Source organism: Oncorhynchus nerka, linkage group LG12, assembly GCF_034236695.1.
Source record: "Oncorhynchus nerka isolate Pitt River linkage group LG12, Oner_Uvic_2.0, whole genome shotgun sequence".
NCBI lineage: Eukaryota > Metazoa > Chordata > Actinopteri > Salmoniformes > Salmonidae > Oncorhynchus > Oncorhynchus nerka.
In genome coordinates, this window is record NC_088407.1 from 34,655,526 (window position 1) to 34,674,961 (window position 19,436).

A 19,436-nucleotide genomic window follows, 5' to 3' on the forward strand; every position below is an offset into this window, starting at 1 on the left:
GATGACAGCTTTGCACACTCTTGGCATTCTCAACCAACTTCATGAGGTAGTCACCTGGAATGCATTTCAATTAACAGGTGTGCCTTGTTAAAAGTAAGTGTGGAATTTCTTTCCTTCTTAACGCATTTGAGACAATCAGTTGTGTTGGGACAAGGTAGGGGTGGTATACAGAAGATAACGCTATTTGGTAAAATACCAAGTCCATATAAATGGCAAGAACAGCTTAAAGAAGCAAATAGAAATGACAGTAAAATCCTTACTTTTAGACAGGAAGGTAGACAGGAAACCATCAAGCACTATGATGATATAATTAATATAATGTTAATGTTATAATGTTAATATAATGTTTACATGCCCTACATTACCCATCTCATATGTATATGTATATACTGTACTCTATATCATCTACTGCATCTTTATGTAATACATGTATCACTAGCCACTTTAAACTATGCCACTTTGTTTACATACCCTACATTACTCATCTCATATGTATATACTGTACTCGATACCATCTACTGCATCTTGCCTATGCCGTTCTGTACCATCACTCATTCATATATCTTTATGTACATATTCTTTATCCCTTTACACTTGTGTGTATAAGGTAGTAGTTGTGGAATTTGTAGGTTAGATTACTCATTGGTTATTACTGCATTGTCGGAACTAGAAGCACAAGCATTTTGCTACACTCGCATTAACATCTGCTAACCATGTGTATGTGACAAATAAAATTTGATTTGAAACTGGCTCTCATGAGGACCGCCACAGGAAAGGAAGACCCAGAGTTACCTCTGCTGCTGAGGATAAGTTCATTAGAGTTGCCAGCCTCAGAAATTACAGCCCAAATAATTGCTTCAGAGAGTTCAAGTAACAGACATATCAACTGTTCAGAGGAGACTGTGTGAGTCAGGCCTTCATGGTCAAATTGCTGCAAAGAAACCACTACTAAAGGACACCAATAATAAGAAAAGACATGCTTGGGCCAAGAAACGCGAGCAATGGTCATTAGACCGGATGGAAATCTGTCCTTTGGTCTGAAGACTCCAAATGTGAGATTTTTGGTTCCAACCGCTGTGTCTTTGTGAGACGCCGAGTACAAGAACAGATGATCTCTGCATGTGTAGTTCCCACTCTGAAGCATGGAGGAGGAGATGTGATGGTGTGGGGGTGCTTTGCTGGTGACGCGGTCAGCGATTTATTTAGAATTCAAGGCACACTTAACCAGCATGGCTACAACAGAATTATGCAGAGATACGCCATCCCATCTGGTTTGCTCTTAGTGAGATTATTTGTTTTTCAACAGAACAACACCTCCAGTGTGTAAGGGCTATTGTAAGGGCTATTTGACCAAGAAGGAGAGAGATGGAGTGCTGCATCAGATGACCTGGGTTCTACAATCACCTGACCTCAGCCCAATTGAGATGTTTGGGATGAGTCGGACTGCAGAGTGAAGGAAACGCAGCCAACAAGACTGTTGAAAAAGCATTACAGCATTCCAAGCTGGTTGAGAGAATGCCAAGAGTGTGCAACGCTGTCATCAAGGCAAAGGGGGGCTACTTTGAAGAACCTAATATACGAAAATATATTTTGATTTATTTAACACTTTTTTTGTTTTACTACATGATCCCATATGTGTACTTTCATAGTTTTGATGTATTCAGTATTATTCTACAATGTAGAAAATAGTAAAAAATTTAAAAAAATAAAGAAAAACCCTTGAAGGAGTAGGTGTGTCCAAACTTTTGACTGGTACTGTATGTTTCACTAACTGTGAGTAGATTGAGCAGGTCAGTGTTGGAATCAATGGTGGGCGGTGTGGTCTGGATCAGCGCCAGCTCCTGGAGGATGGCATACAGCTGTTGACACTTAGTCAGGTTGACCCTGCTCTTGCCCGGGTCAGCCCAGTCGGACAGCGCCACATGCACGGCAATCAGGTCCTTGAGGTGCACGCCCAGGATGGGGAAGCGGAAGCCTGTGCACTCGGAGAAGCGGCGGCGGTACTGGCTGTAGTTCCCACAAGACGTCACTAACTCGATCAGGCTGTTGAACACCTGGAGGGGACCGGGGGGGGGGGGATGATTGAAGGAGGAGAGGACGGGTTGGTTAAGAGGGGGAGGGAAACGTGTGTGGATTAACATTGTGCGGCAGTCGAAATAACTCTTCCAATCCCTTCCATGTAACTGACAAATAGCCCTGATCTCTTATCTAAACTAATCCTTTCTGTTTTAGGATGTGAGCTAATGTCAGTAATTGTGGTGGTGACACCAGGCTATTCGAAGAGTGACAACATCGCGTGTACATAAGGTATGAGATGAGCATAGTCATTTCACCTTGTTGGTCTCGTTGCTGATGTGTGACTGGGTGTCTTTGAGGCGAGATATAGAGCTGTTACTGAGCCCCCCCACCACCGCCATCAGAGTGTTGAAGTTCTGAAGCTGGAGCAGTTTCTATCGGAGAGAGAAGAAGAATATGCAGAGGGGGATAAGGAGAAAATACAATCCTGGTCTTTGCTGTTGAAGCACCCCTCCTACTTTCCTTTGTTTGCTAAGCTCAGAAACCTACCTGAACTCCAAGTGATTAGCTAACCTAGGGCTGAGACAGATCAGAGCTATAAGAGCTATAAGAGCTAAGAGAGAGAGAAGAACAATATATATATATCAAAGATTCACAGAGAGGGACATGAGGCACTGGGTGAGAGAAACATTGAGAGCGAGTGAGGGGTGAGAGAAATGGAGGAAGAAGAGAAGCCAACGTGTGGGTGTAAGAGCCGGTGCCAACAAGGATTCAAAAGAGACAGAGGAGAAGAGGGAGACGGAACGATTGACAAGGAGCCAGAGGGAGAGGAGCAAGCAAGTTATAAAACAGTGATTTAGAGAGAGACTATTTTCTCTTTGAGGGAAACAGAGGATTGGATGAAATTGGAGGCACACAAAGGCAGACGATAACTAAAATCCAGGGAAGGTCACACATACACACACCAGCTAACCCACACACACAAACACAAACCTCAAGCAATAAGCTGCACTGTTTGCGCTAAACTAGAATATTGCGGGGTCTCGTCTAATAATACCATTCAAACATTAGGCAGCACAGCACACATTCTAATCATTGTGTCACAGTTGCAGACATACTTCTGTTTAAGGACGACTGCCAGCGGGCATCATTTGGTTAAGCTCAAATACCTGCCCGGTCACTCCGATCAATGGGCAAAGCGTTATGGCAGAGTGGCACGATGGAGGCTCTACTAAACTGGTGTATAAAGCCCACTGACTAACAGTGACAGGTATCGATAACACAGGGAATCCTGTCGATATGCCCGAAGCGTTCCACTGTGTGGGATGAGTAATGTACTATATTACTGCTGTGTGTGTGTGAAGGCAAGTAACTACATACTGACTGACGTATACAATATCTGATGTGTGATGGGAAATGCGGTTAAGCATCATGATGACAAATCAAAGGGGGCGTGCGGGTAAAAAAGACAAGGGATTTGTGCAGAGACGTTAGGGGGAGAGACAGCAGAGAAAAGAAGGGTGAGAGACTGCAGAGAAAAAGGGCCTACTTCAGGTGAAACACTGAGCGAATCAGAAGGTGAATGGGAATGAGCAAATTATATTTGGAAGGGATGAGCAGAGAGGGAGTAAGAGAGGGAGGGGTGAAAGAGGAAAGAGAGAGTGGGAAGGAGAGCGGGGGGTGACCCCTCCCTGGGATGTATTGGAGCAGGATCACAGCTTTGGAAAATACACCCACTCAACTTTTAGGCGGGTATATATATATATATATTTGGCCGTCATTTTCTCCTGTCACCATCCAGAAATAATTGAGAGAGAGAGAGAAATGCTTCCCAAAATGTGTAGAATGAAGGGTGTTATTTAGAAAACGGGGTGCTAAACCAGCTAGCTAGCACCCAGCTGGGCTATTTGAACTCGGCATATTTGGCAGAGGAGGGTTAAAAGGGTGGGGAGAGAGGGGGTTGGGAGCCTGCCGGGTTGTCAGTGAATAAATCATGAAGAGTTTGTTTTGGAGAGGAGAGAGTGGCATTGGGGAATGGGGAGACACACTCCAAACATTCTTCTTTAACAAATCCAAATAGAGCCTCTCTTCTGTTATCAGGGACACCCACTGGTAGTAGTAGTACTAGGAGAATAGCACTACTGATAAACACACTTGTATAATTTCTGTAAGGAATAACGGGCAGTAAGTGTCTACGAACACAGTTCATAAAACCTGAAGGTGTAACCGTGGTTTTTTTTCTTCTTAAGGTTAGTTTGGCATGTATCCAATATCTGTCCATATCTGCATCTCCATCCCTTTCCTCTCCGTGACAAAACTCCCCCGTCTCATCTCAACCGCTAACACAAGGCTTTACAACAATCAAAACCCCTTTCACCTAACCATAACCAACTGGGATTATTTGCCTAAAGTTAACCAGTGACATTTACTGTCTAATATTAACCGGTGACATTTGTTTATGACCTCGAGGTAGAGCCTACTGGCCTGGTCCCAGATCTGCTTGTGCTCTTGCCAACTCCACTGCTGTTATCGTCAAGCCAAACATGACAACGAGTGACGAAGGATTGACATGATCGGCCAAAGAGACTGGCACGCGGGTTAAGAGCATCCCTCAGAACAAATGAAATACCTGGGACAATTGCAACACCAATCTGCCCCAGCCGACGTACCTGAGCCACCCTGATGAAGTGGGAGATGACAGCAGCCCTCTGGGGGGCGGTGGGCTTGCTGAGCACCATCAGCTGGATCCACTGAGACACACTGTTGAACAGGGTGATGAAGCGCTCCAGGATGGGGTTGTCCACCGTGCAGCCATGCATCACAAAGCTGTGGTAGTCCTGGAACTGGAGGGGGAGGGGCCAGAGAAATGTCATGGATTAAGTGGGCATACGAAAGCAGTTCCGCCCACATTTAAGTCAACATCCAGCACCAGTCAAAAGTTTAGACACACCTTCTCATTCAAGTTTTTTTTTTTTTATGTTCTACATTGTAGAATAATAAGGGTATGTGTAGGTGTGTCAAAACATTTGACTGGTACTGTAAGTCATGTTGAATGAGCAATGCAAAGGCAATTTGGACAGCAGACCTGTTTAATTAAGCCTGCCTTGAGTGACAGGTGGACGAGGTATTCCATTAGTTATGCTGTAACAGGGAAGGTCAATCAAGCGCAAGTTTAACGATTTGAAAGTAAACCATTACTATGAACCCAGATCTGGTGGACAGGCAGCTCTGCTTCCCCATAGCCCCACCTACCAGTATCTTGCAGAATGACTTGTACTCCAGGTAGGTGAGGTGTGTGGCTAGCTCACAGGAGTCCAGGTGGTCAAACAGCAGAGACATCTTCCTCTTCTTGGACATAGAGGGTTGCCGCTGGGTCACCTGACGCTTCCATTTGTACGACGGTCTAAGAGGGTGAATGGGCAAGACAAATCATTAAAGTGCCTTTGAACGGGGCGTGGTAGTAGGTGCCAGGCGCACCGGTAGGAGTGTGTCTAGAACTACAAAGTTTCACACAACAGTTTCCCGTGTGTATCAAGAATGGTCCACCACCCATAGGACAACACTGGGTGAGCTTTGGAGTCAACATGGGCCAGCATCCCTGTGGAACGCTTTCAACATTTTGTAGAGTCCATGCCCCGACGAACTAAGGCGGGTTTTGAGGGCAAAAGGGGGGTGCAACCCATATTTCTTCACATTTTGTGTTACAGAGTGGGATTAGAAATGGATTTAATTGTAATTTTTTCGTCAACAATTTTTCACAAAATACTCTAGATGTCAAAGTGGAAGAAAAATGCTTTTTTAACAATTATAAAAAAAATATATATAAATACAATAGTCGTTGCATTAGTGTTCCCTTCCCTGAGTTATAAAACACCTTTGACAGCAATTACAGCTGTGAGTCGCTAAGAACTTCGCACACCTGGGTTGTAAAATATTTGCCTATCATTCTTTTCAAAATTCTTCAAGCTCTATCAAGATGTTGGGGATCATGGCTAGACAGCAATGTTGAAGCCTTGCCATAGATTTGCAAGTAGATTTAAGACAACACCGTAACTTGGCCACTCAGGAACATTCACAGTCTTCTTGGTCAGCAACTCCAATGTAGATTTGGCCTTGTGTTGTAGGATATTATCCTGCTGAAAGGTGCATTCGTCTTCCAGTGTCTGGTGCAAAGCAGACTGAACCAGGTTTTGTTCTAGGCTTTTGCCAGGTTTAAAAAAAAAAATGTTATCCTGAAAAACTCCCCAGTATTTGCCGATGTCAAGCATACCCATACCATGACGCAGCCACCACCATGCAGTTACTGTGATGCATTGAGTTGGATTTGCCCCAAACATAGGCCAAAAAGTGTATTTTGCCATGGGTGTTTTTCAGTATTACTTTAGTGAATTGTTACATACAAGATGCATGTTTTGGAATATTTCTATTTTGTATATTTGTGTTCTTTCACTGTACAGTCACTACAATATTGATTCATCCGTCGTTCATCACATCCATTGAACTCTGTAGCCGTTTAAAAATCAAAAACGGCAGTTTCATTCTTGCCCTGTGGCTCAGTTCAGAAGGACGGCTGTATCTTTAACGTGTCTGGGTGGTTCAATACACAATGTACTAGACCATACTTAAAGATATATTCAATGTCTGATTTGTTATGGTTACCCATCTACCAATCACTGCCCTTTTTTTAAGAGGCTTTTGAAAATCTCCCTGGTCTTTGGAGTTGAATCTGTGCTTAAAATTCAATACTTGACTGAGGGACCATACAAATGTTGTATGTATGGGGGACAGAGGAAGGGTTAGTCATTAAAAAAAAAACGTATTTCACACGGAGTGAGTCCATGTAACTTTTTATGTGATTTGTTAAGCCAAATGTAACTCCTGAACTAATTTAGGCTTGACTAAAAAAAGGGCTGAATACTTAGACAATGACTATATATTTTTGTCATTTTATATTAATCTTAAAAAATATATATTTTGTGTATATTGTTGACAAAAAAAGGACAATTAAATCGATTTTAATTCTACTTTGTAACAATACAATGTGAAGAAACCCAAAGGGTCTGAATACTTATGCAAAGCACTGTAAAACTGAAACCGGGAATCCAAACTGAAAATTGCTCTGTTTCTATATGTTTGTAAAATGTGAAAGAGAGATATTCAGTTTGCATTCCAGGCTAACAAAATATAGCATGCTGCCTTAGTCTCTACAATCGGGGCCTGAAACTACAACTGTGATGGATGTGGAATGGAGGGAAGAAGACAGTATAGAAGATGCAATAAAATATAGAAAACAGACATTTATGAAACTCCACTGTCCCAAAAAGTGCTGTATAACAACCCACTAGTGAGACCAGGGTCAGACAGACTGACAAAGGAAATAGGACGGGTCATTTAGGAGCTCTGTCACACAAGGTCCCAGCCTCGGGCCTAAGAATGAGCCATGTAAGGCAGCATGGAGACACAAAGGCTGAGGATAACACACAGACGCGACCCGCTGCCAAGGACTGTGGGCTGTCCTTCTCCGTGGCCAACGTGAGTAAAACATTTAAGCGTGTTATGCCTCGCAAGGCTGCCGGCCCAGACGGCATCCCTAGCCGCGTCCTCAGAGCACGAGCAGACCAGCTGGCTGGTTTGTTTACGGGCATATTCGATCTCTCCCTATCCCAGTGTGCCGCCTCCACATGCTTCAAGATGGCCACCATTGTTCCTGTACCCAAGAAGGCAAAAGTAACTGAACTTAATGACTATAGCACTCAATTCTGTCATCATGAAGTGCTTTGAGAGACTAGTCAAGGATCATATCGCCTTTACCTTACTTGCCACCCTCAATTTGCTTACCGCCCCGCCCTGTGAAACTGGGACCTGGACTTCCAGACGGGCCGTCCCCAGGTGGTGAAGATAGGAAACATCACCTCCTGTCCGCTGATCCTCAACACGGGGGCCCAACAAAGGTGCGTTCTCAGCCCTTTCCTGTACTCCCCGATCACCCATGACTGTGTGGCCAAGCACGCCTCAAACTCAATCATAAAGTTTGCAGACGACACAACAGTAGTAGGCTTGCTTACACTAACTGAAATGGACCACCCACACAGACAGTGTGGTGAAGAAAGCACAACAGAGCCTCATCAACCTCAGGAAGCTAAAGAAATTTGGTTTGTCACTTAAACCCCTCACAAGTTTTTACAGATGCACAATTGAAAGCGTCCTGTCGGGCTGTATCACCGCCTGGTACGACAACTGCACCGCCCGCAAGGCTCTTCGGAGGGTGGTGCGGTCTGCACATCACATTACCAGGGGCAAACTACCTGCCCTCCAGGACACCTACAGCACCCGATGTCACAGGAAGGCCAAAAAGATCAAAGACATAAACCACCCGAACCACTGCCTGTTCACCCCACTATCATCCAGAAGGTGAGGTCAGTACAGGTGCATCAAAGCTGGGACCGAGAGACTGAAAAACAGCTTCTATCTCAAGGCCATCAGATTGTTAAACAGCCATCACTAGCACAGAGGCTGCTGCCTATAGGCATAGACTAGAAATCACTGGCCACTTTAAGGAATGGAACACTAGTCACTTTAATAATGTTTACATATCTGGCATTACTCATCTCATATGTATATACTGTTTTCTATACCATTCTACTGCATCTTAGTCCGTTCCGCTTGGACATCGCTCGTCCATATGTATAGTCTTAATTAATTCCTACTGAGATGTGTGTATTGGGTATATGTTGTGTAATTTGTTAGATATTACTGCACTGTCGGAGCTAGAAGCACAAACATTTCACTACATCCGCAATAACATCTGCTAATCATGTGTATGTGACCAATTTGTACGGCAAATAAACACATACACAATGCAGCCAAGGACACCCGACTACACACTGTCGTGTAGAATAGGGACAGTCACACCAGTGGAGGCTGTTGGAGGGAGAAATCACTGTTGAAGAGGGACACTTACACACTGTCGATGTCGATGAGCTGACTCTGGCGCTCATTCCCCTCAGTGGTCAATAGGTCCTTGAGGTCTTTAATCTGCTCTGCCAGTTCTGGGTTCAGATTGAACTCTGCCGGGAACTCCGAAATCCAGTACCTAGATTGGAGGGGAGAAAGAGTTAGAGAGGAAGGAGAGGGAGAGAGAAAGAGGTAGTGAGGGAAAGAAAGAGAAAGAGAGAAACCGAGACAAAGTGAGTGATAAAGCAATAAAGAGACATCTACAAGCAAATAACAAAAGTAAATTACAAATGTCTTACTTCACCAGGTGGCAGATTCTTGTCCTGCGTTCAGCAGAACAGCTCTCCTCCTGCGATCTAATCGACTGTTAAGGTACATAAAACATCTACACGGACATTTCAGAAACATCCTCTAACAATCAGACGTGGCGTCACAAAACACTTCATTGCAACCAGTTTTGCACGCTGGGAATATTGCATCCAACTTACACCTTTCCATTCCATTCGCTCACACCTTAGCCCTAAAAGCGCCAACGGGGGTCCATTTTGACTCCAAGGGGTTATAAAGATCCTTCAGAAATTGTAGGACTTTGTCAAGCAACTAGGTACAGACAAACAAAAAAAAACAATTTACCACAATTGTTATACAAATAGAAGAATGAAAAATAAATAATAATAATCTATCTTTTGTGTATTGGTGGTATACACAGCTAAGATGAAAATGTGGACTCAATTGTAAACTTTGTGATAAAAGCACCAAATATGGCACAGAGGTAGATGTATGTACCCTGAAAAGATAGATATGGAACCACCCCAGATGTTGGTGGGGACAGACACTATAACTAAAAAAAGTATCTAAAAATGTCAATCAGTCAATGTCTATATACAAAGTTGAGTCTCATCTTTCAGAAGCAATTGAAACTGAGTCGATAGCCCAGAGCATTCCAAAGTTAGAGCCAAAAGTCTGATGGCACCGTTGCATATCGGTGGCCATCTTATTCGCTCAGATTAGCTCTATTGCCAATTTCTCAGCCTCCGAGAATCACAGAAACACAACACTTGAATGAATAACGGATAAATATCCATAACAAGAGGCTAAGGATGAAAAAAAAACATAGGTAAAACATTTATTTTGAAACCTACAATTTCACTATAACGTGTGAACATTTTAAAATATATGCTGATTTTGGGGGATTCAAACCATTTTCTTGTGTTATAAAAGGTTAACAAATACAAAGTGTTCCTGTTTGCAATTCTTTACCAAAAATGACACTTGGTGCATTTAAACAAAAAAAATACACTGAGTACACAAGGCATTATGAACACTTGCTCTTTCTATGACAGACTGACCAGGTGAATCCAGGTGAAAGCTATGATCTCTTATTGATGTCACTTGTTAAATCCACTTCAAATCAGTGTAGATGAAGGGGAGGAGACAGGTTAAAGAAGGATTTTTAAGCATTGAGACAATTGGGACATTAATTGTTGTGTATGCGTGCCAATCAGAGGGTGAATGGGCAAGACAAAAGATTTAAGTGCCTTTGAACGGAGTATGGTAGTAGGTGCCAGGAGCATCGGTTTGTGTCAAGAACTGCAACGCTGCTGGGTTTTTCCACGCTCAACAGTTTCCTGTGTGTACCAAAAATGGTCCACCATCCATAGGACACCCAGACAACTGTGGGAAGCAAAACATGGGCCAGCGTTCCTGTGGAACGCATTTCGACACCTCGTAGAGTCCACGCCCCGACGAATTGAGGCTGTTCTGTCCAAAGGGAGCCGGTGCAACTCAATATTAAGAAGGTGTTCTTAATGTTTGGTGTACTCGGTGCTTGTGGGTGCTTTTAGGGTTAAAGAGTATATATGTTGTTCTTACAGTAGCTGTCAGCACCTGATAAGCCATAAGCAGGTGCCTGATGGCGAAGGATACTTGAGCAGTAGTTTCTTAGCCATGTCGGTGGACGGGAGGTACCACGGGTGCATCATGAGGAACATGCGCACTACGGAGGGGTCCTTCAAAGTGCCCTTCTCATCTGAAAGAGGACAGACACACTCTCATCACACAACGGCCCTTTTTGTGTCCCTTTACACTGAAAGAGCAGTCAGCCAAAAAACGACTGAAGTGTTTCTGCAAATAAAGACAACCAATTCCTGTTGATTTGAGACTGACAACGTTGGCCATTTATGGTGGCGCATGGACATATGGGAAATTGCTACCTATTCCTAGAAACTTTCTTCTCCTTTGCAATCCGTTCCTGGAAATAAAATGTTATTGTGAACGCAAAAAGGATTGGGTTGTTTACTCAGACCAGGCCCCTCAAAACCCTGTTGCTAGAGAGCCTCATGTAGGTTGTCACACCAACCTCAGTCTGAACTAATCTGGTTAATCTTACCAACCAACTGATTATTATTAGAATCGGGTGCGCTAGATTAGGATTGGAGCAAAATGTAGCTCTCCAGGAACAGGGTTCGAGAGCCCTAATTTCGACATTGAGTAGCAGGTATATTTGAGTGCTCGTAGGTAAATAAAGAGACTGACTGAAGGCTTGGATGCACGCTTCCACCAGCTCCTCCACCGTTGCAGCCCCATCTAAAGATATGGGCTCCATCTTTCTCCTCTAGTCCTCTCGTTTTCCCAGTCTTCCCACTTCAGTGACACTTCTGAGCACAAAAAAAGAGAAGGAAAAAGGAGTTGCACAGAAACAAAAAAAAATTCACCCAAGGAATTCTACTCCTGTACATAAAGATGAGAGCGTGGCCTAGTAAGAAAGAGAAAGCATTGCTGCATGGTTTGAATGGTTGCCAGTAATAGTCTGTTATGTTGCTCGGATCCTGTGATGCAAGATATCCAGGAAGTATAAAGGAAATGTTGACAAAAATCTAACAATGGAATTAGAACAATAACATGTCTGGATACTGGTGGATTGCAGTTGGGTTACATTTCAAAACAGCATACTGCAGCAAACCACCTTCCGCAAGTGATATATAACTAATATGTCAGATCAGGTGACATAACTACAATGGTTAATGTCACTATTCTGATAAGACCAGCTTTCGTAGCAAGTGCAGTATATGTGACCCAATACCCAGATATACAGTTGAAGTCGGAAGTTTACATGCACCTCAGCCAAATACATTTAAACTCAGTTTTTCATAATTCCTGACATTTAATCCAAGTAAAGATTCCCCGTCTTAGGTCAGTTAGGATCACCACTTTATTTTAAGAAAGTGAAATGTCAGAATAATAGTAGAAAATGATTTATTTCAGCATTTATTTCTTTCGTCACATTCCCAGTGGGTCAGAAGTTTACATACACTCAATTAGTATTTGGTAGCATTGCATTTAAATTGTTTAACCTGTATAAAACGTTTTGGGTAGCCTTCCACAATCTTCCCACATTAAATTGGGTGAATTTTGGCCCATTCCTCCTGACAGAGCTGGTGTAACTGAGTCAGGTTTGTAGGCCTCCTTGCTCGCACACACTTATTCAGTTCTGCCCACAAATGTTCTATTGGATTGAGGTCAGGGCTTTTTTGATGGCCACTCCAATGCCTGGACTTTGTTGCCCTTAAGCCATTTTGCCACAACTTTGGAAGTATGCTTGGGGTCATTGTACATTCGGAAGACCAATATGCGACCAAGCTTTAACTTCCTGACTGATGTCTTGAGATGTTGCCTCACCCACTGGAATTGTGATACAGTGAATTATAAGTGAAATAATCTGTCTGTAAACAATTGTTGGAAAATTTACTTGTGTCATGCACAAAGTAGATGACCTAACCGACTGGCCAAAACTATAGTTTGTTAACAATACATTTGTGGAGTGGTTGAAAAACAAGTTTTAATGACTCCAACCTGTGTATGTAAACTTCTGACTTCAACTGTACATCATGTGTCTTGTACAGTACGTACAAGGAACCTCATTGGAGTTTTTTAGGGACACGACATGATAGAAAATGACTGAGAAACCCACCAGACACAGCTGACACTACAGTCAGTCTCTCAATAACCCCCTTTCACTTCCTGAAAAAAACTCTGTAGTCATTAATTAAAAACAGCCATGCAACGCAGTTTTTCTTCCACGGGAAATAATACAAGGTATGTCAAAAGTCTCACCCTGTGGTTCCACATTCAAAATAGACTGTTATCCTGTTTTTTTTCTTAGTATGCTATTTTAGTGAGGTACTGCTCAGCGGGGTGCCATGGCAACACATCCTCATGCCCACCCTCCCTATACACACACACACATGCTGAACACACACTCGTGGCACCACAGTAGTGCTGAGCGATTAGCGCTTTTTAAAGGTCGGTTCCGTTACAGTTCGACTATCAAACAATTGCCACGTTTTCGAATTTTGGTTTCGATAATAAATCAAATTAATACATTATGATATAATGGCATTACTATGATTGGAATTTCCATTTAAAAAAAACTCTAAAGCCAAAAATGGTGAACATTCAATTACCAAAACAATTAAAATAGTCCATTGTCTGTCAGGTCCCCAATGGGTAGACATCAATTTTAAAAAATAAATTACTATGAAATAAAAGATTTCAGTTGTGTATATAATTACATTCTTTTTTTAATTTGATTACTTTATCATTTGTAAATTATTTAAAGTCATCGTCTCATCATGTAACAGTATCTGCTCCCCATAATTTACTGTCTTTGGTCATTCTATTTAGCTAGCCTGCCTAAGTACGTTGCAGAGCAACTCGTTTCACGAGTTCTTCAAAGTAGATAAGGCATAATTTCACGAACTGCCTCCTTCCCTCCCATCATTGTTTTATGTACATTCCCCTCTCATGCAGTCTGTGTGTATCTAACCTAAACGCCTCGATCACACCGACAGCGAGTTGCATGTACTTCTGGTGTACCAAAATCCATTTCCAATGGAGCACTGCGTTTTCCTTGCAGCATTGCGCTATGATGAAACTGGCTCTCATGAGGACCGCCACAGGAAAGGAACGCCCCGAGTTACCCCTGCTGCAGAGGATAAGTTCATTAGAGTTACCAGCCTCAGAAAGCAGCAATTAAATGCACCTCAGAATGCAGCCCAAATAAATGCTTCAGAGTTCAAGTAACAGACTTCTCAACATCAACTGTTCAGAGGAGACTGCGTGAGTAAAGACTTCATGGTTGAATTTCTGCAAAGAAACCACTACTAAAGAACAGCAATAAGAAAACATTTGCTTGGGCCAAGAAACACGAGCAATGGACATTAGACTTGTGAAAAATCGGTCCTTTCGTCTGAAGACTCCAAATTTGAGATTCTTGTTCCAACCTTTGTGACGTAGAGAAGGTGAACGGATGATCTCTGCATGTGTGGTTCTCACCGTGAAGCATGGAGGAGAAGGTGTGATGGTGCTTTGTTGGTGAGCCTGTTTGTGATTTATTTTTAATTTAAGGCACTTAACCAGCATGGCTAACACAGCATTCTACAACAATACGACATCCCATCAGGGGGGACTATCATTTGTTTTTCAACAGGACAATGACCCAACACATACCTCCAGGCTGTGTGATGGAGTGTTGCATCAGATTACCTGGCCTCCACAATCACCCAACCTAAACCCAATTGAGATGGTTTGGGATGAGTTGGACCGCAGAGTGAAGGAAAAGCAGCCAACAAGCGTTCAGCATTTGTGGGAACTCCTTCAAGACTGTTGGAAAAGTATTCCAGGTGACTACCTCATGAAGCTGGTTGAGAGAATTCCAGGAGTGTGCAAAAAACTGTCATCAAGGCAAAGGTTGGCTATTTTGAAGAATCTCAAATATATTGTTCTTTGTGTCACACTTATATAAAAATAGATTAAAACAAAAAAATCCTATTTATTTTTAAAACACACACACACACACACACACAGGGCATTAGGAAAGTAGACCCCTTGACTTTTTGTTAAGTTAGCCTTATTAAAAGGCTATCTACACACAATACCCCATAACGACTAAGTGAAAACAGGCTTTTAGACATTTTTGCGAATGTATTGAAAATAAAGAACAGAAATAGCTTATTTACACAAGTATTCAGACTCTTGGCTAGAAGTCTCAAAATTGAACTCAGTGCATCCCGTTTCCATTGATCATCCTTGAGATGTTTTCTACAACTTGATTGGAGTCCACCTGTGGTCATTTAAATTGATTTGACATGATTTGGAAAGGCACACACCGGTCTATGTAAGGTTCCACAGTTGACAGTGCATGTCAGAGCAAAAACCAAGCCATGAGGTTGATGGAATTGTCCGTAGATCTCCGAGACTGGAGGGACAGATCTGGGGAAGGGTACCAAAACATTTCTGCAGCATTGACGGTCCCTAAGAACACAGTGGCCTCCATCATTCTTAAATGGAAGAAGTTTGGAACCACCAAGACAGTTCCTAGAGCTGGCAGCCCATCCAAACTGAGATATCGGGGGAGAAGGGCATTGGTCAGGGAGGTGACCAAGAACACGATGGTAACTTAGACAGAGCTCCGGAGTTCCTCTGTGGAGATGGTTGTCCTTCTGGAAGTTTTCCCATCTCTGCAGCGACTGGGAGAGTAGTCAGGATCAAGGGAAAGATGAACGGCGCAACGTACAGAGAGCTCCTTGATGAAAACCTGCTCCAGAGCGCTCAGGACCACAGACTGGGGCGAAGGTTCACCTTCCAACAGGACAATGACCCTAAGCACAAGGCCAAGACAACACAGAAGTGGCTTCGGGGCAAGTCTCTGAATGTCCTTGAGTGGCCCAGCCATAGTCCAGATTTGCACCCGATCTAACATCTCTGGAGAGACCTGAAAATAGCTGTGCAGCGACACTCCCCATCCAACCTGACAGAGCTTGAGAGGATCTGCATAGAAGAACGGGAGAAACTCCCCAAATACAGGTGTGCCAAGCTTGTAGCGTCATACCTTAGACTTGAGGCTGTATCGTTGCCAAAGTTGCTTCAACAAAGTACTGAGTAAAGGGTCTGAATACTTGTGTAAATGTGATGTTTTTTTATATATTTGCAAACATTTCCAAAAACATGTTTTTGCTTTGTCATTATTGGGTATTGTGTGTAGATTGATGAGGGTGGGGAAACTATTTTAGAATAAGGCTGTAACATAACAATGTGGAAAAAGTCAAGGGGTCTGAATACTTTCCGAATGCACTGTATAGGTTTTTAAATAACATTCTTTGAATGTTAAAGTTGTTTTTTTTATGTTAAGTTCTGAGAACGCAATACTCCCAGAATATTGTCAAGAACTGATATAAGAGAACCAGATTCTGAGAACATCGCTTAAGTCACACCTTTTTTTGGAACATTCCCAGAATGTAGTTGTGTGAAATGTTCTGTGGAAGTACAGAAGAATGTTGTTTAACGTTCTCTGAAAAAGGAGAACATTACTTTAAATAGAACCATGAGGAAACCTGTTAGTTCAAACATTATATGCTGAAGCACTGAAATTCCCACAGAAGAACATTGTTCCTTAATGACCTCTGAACTATTTGAGAACATTCCCAATGTCTAACCAATTGGAGAACATTCACAGAACATTTACCAAAGTTGAAATGACACGTAACCACGTTAGAACTTTTAGGAAACGCTCGGTTAAAGTAATGAGATACCAAGAAAATAACATATTTTTGTGAAGTGCCTTTAAATGTGCTAAGAAATGTTCCAAAGCCAAGCAACTATCCTGCAACCATCCCCAGAAAGATGAGGGAAGGTTGTATGCAAAATAACACTGTTGTCATATTTATGGCACAGTGAATTACAACTTGCGATGTAGATTATGGTTTGTCACCAGTCAGGAGATAAAACATGCCATTAGCAACTAAACCGTCATTGAGAACAGTGGAGAACTCCGAGGTTACAGCATATGCTCCTCCTCCACTTACTATTAGGTGACCGTGAAACTGCCACAAAATTCACATTAGCCCCCAGGTTGGATTGTTTTTAGATGTTGTAGGTATACAAGTATGTGCATTAGGTCTCTACTGCATTAGAGGAGTAGAGATAGAGGAATGGGGTGTGTGTGTGTGTGTTAGGACTCTAGGCTGCACCAGCCAGAAGGGTGGTCTTTGGTGGTTGGTTGCGTGGGAATGGAGAGAGAGGCACTGCAGCAAAAGTGTGCGTGTCACAAAAGAAAGAAGCTTTCTTCCCCTGGCTGATTCTGCTGCAGAGCGGTGGGTGGACACGCTCAATTACAGGCTTCACCAGCAGTCTGAAACACACACACACACACACGAGGGAGACTGAGAAAGAGCGAGAGAGGAATGAGAAAAAGAAGAGATCGATGGGGAGAAAAAGAGGACCTCTAAAGCCACTCACCATCAGTCAGTAAGATCAGTATGAAAGAGCCCAGCTGTCATACAGTAAGCCCAGTACCATCTCCATATGAACACAATAAGACCAGACAATATACTCTGTCATAAACCAGGTTTCCATCCAACCTTGTTATCTGAGTAAAGTACTGTACATGTCGGGTAAAAAAAAAAAAAATGTATTGACAGGCCTGATGGAAACAGAAGTTTGATAAACTTTACAAAAATGTCGACTAATCAAAATCCACGAGACAAGGTAGGATCTTTTAGTGTTGGTCAAATTAATTGTGCGAGAAATGTCAGTGCACAGATACAGTATACAACGGGCGCGTCTAATCCTGGATCCAGTTTGACGTGATTGTGTTACTGTAGCTGTGGTCCTCTGAACGAGCTCCTCTGAACAACAGTGTCCTGACGAGTGAGCACATTTTCTACGCTAGGCAAAAATCGCGCCTCATTAGCTCATTGCTATGGATGTATCCAAATAAAAATGTCACTACTTTGCTGTTATTCTGGCTGCACTTTTTGGACGTGACTAAGTTCGCCGTAATTGGCTAGCTAGCAAACAAGGGGTGAGAACGTTGCCAGTCGGTATGGCAATGGAACATTTAGAACGAACGACTGGGTCGTGTCAATGTACACGGGAATTTAATAACCGTAAAATGTTTTTTTTAAATGTGCACCACGTCATCACGCACAGCCTTGTATCTGTAACAAGTCAATTTGATGGAAACATCTCTGGTGGGAAAATGCAAATATTGTTTATATTCTGATTTTTTGGAATATTTGAATGAAAATGTCACCGACTGGATGGAAACCTAGCTACTGACAAACATGAATCTGTAACCCGAAGACATCCTCAAGGTTTCACCACGTCATTCAATACAGTCATGTGTTGTTCTCTAAAATCTGTTTTACAGCTAACAAATACTGCATCCGATCACAAACTTTCCCTCGTCTGAGTTAAGGAAATCACGTTTCAGTGCAGCTGTCCTTGAGTAGTTGAAAATAAACCGTCAAAAAGTGTGCTAAATTGAGGAAGCTAGAAAATACCCCAGAAATATGCCAGAGTGGGCTTTATTTACAAATAGTGTAAAAAGAACAGAAGTGGTCTCCAAATGTATGGTACCACACGTTTCACTTCCCTGTTTGGAGCCTTGTTCTTTTCAACACAGTCTGATCTTGTGAGGAGAATTTTTCCAACAATTGTTTTACAGACAAATTATTTCACAATTCCAGTGGGTCAGAAGTTGACATACACTAAGTTGACTGTGCCTTTAAACAGCTTGGAAAATTCCAGAAAATTATGTCATGGCTTTAGAAGCTTCTGATAGGCTAATTGACATCATTTGAGTCAATTGGAGGTGTACCTGTGGATGTATTTCAAGGCCTACCTTCAAACTCAGTGCCTCTGTTTGACATCATAAAAAAATCAAAAGAAATCAGCCAAGACCTCAGAAAAACATTTTTAGACCTCCACAAGTCTGGTTCATCCTTGGGAGCAATTTCCAAACGCCTGAAAGTACCACATTCATCTGTACAAACAATAGTACGCAAGTATAAACACCATGGGACCACGCAGCCGTCATACTGCTCAGGAAGGAGACGCATTCTGTCTCCTAGAGTTTAACATACTTTGGTGCGAAAAGTGCAGCCGCTGCTCCAAAACCGCCATAAAAAAAAGCCAGATTACGGTTTGCAACTGCGCATGGGGACAAAGATCGTACTTTTTTGGAAAATGTCCTCTGGTCTGATGAAACAAAAATACAACTGTTTGGCCATAATGACCATCGTTATGTTTGGAGGAAAAAGGGGGAGGCTTGCAAGCCGAAGAACACCATCCCAACCGTGAAGCACGGGGGTGGCAGCATCATGTTGTGGAGGTGCTTTGCTGCAGGAGGGACTGGTGCACTTCACAAAATAGATGGCATCATGGGGGAGGAACATTATGTGGATATATTGAAGCAACATCTCAAGACATCAGTCAGTTAAAGCTTTTTCGCAAATGGGTCTTCCAAATGAACAATGACCCCAAGCATACTTCCAAAGTTGTGGCAAAATGGCTTAAGGACAACGATGTCAATGTAATGGAGTGGCCATAACAAAGCCTTGACCTCAATCATATCGAACATTTGTAGACAAAAAAAAAGCGTGTGCGAGCAAGGAGGCCTAAAAAGC

The 19,436-nt window shown here is 42.6% G+C and overlaps 1 protein-coding gene across 13 annotated transcripts in view; it reads right to left on the reverse strand.

Moving 5' to 3' along the window:
• Positions 1 to 19,436, reverse strand: part of LOC115138165 (RAS guanyl-releasing protein 2-like) — a 92,115-nt gene that overhangs the window by 36,958 nt on the left and 35,721 nt on the right. For all 13 annotated transcript variants that reach the window (XR_010465342.1, XR_010465341.1, XR_003864901.2 and 10 more), the window contains exons 2-9: positions 11,506 to 11,627; positions 10,897 to 10,999; positions 9,270 to 9,326; positions 8,978 to 9,109; positions 5,269 to 5,419; positions 4,686 to 4,859; positions 2,334 to 2,450; positions 1,773 to 2,054 (exon numbers count right to left, since the gene is read on the reverse strand). Coding sequence is in view for 7 of the 13 variants with exons in the window: in XM_065025520.1 (XP_064881592.1) it covers positions 1,773 to 2,054; positions 2,334 to 2,450; positions 4,686 to 4,859; positions 5,269 to 5,419; positions 8,978 to 9,109; positions 9,270 to 9,326; positions 10,897 to 10,999; positions 11,506 to 11,575 (1,086 nt within the window). In the remaining 6 variants the exon portion in view is untranslated. The remainder of the gene's footprint in view (positions 1 to 1,772; positions 2,055 to 2,333; positions 2,451 to 4,685; positions 4,860 to 5,268; positions 5,420 to 8,977; positions 9,110 to 9,269; positions 9,327 to 10,896; positions 11,000 to 11,505; positions 11,628 to 19,436) is intronic.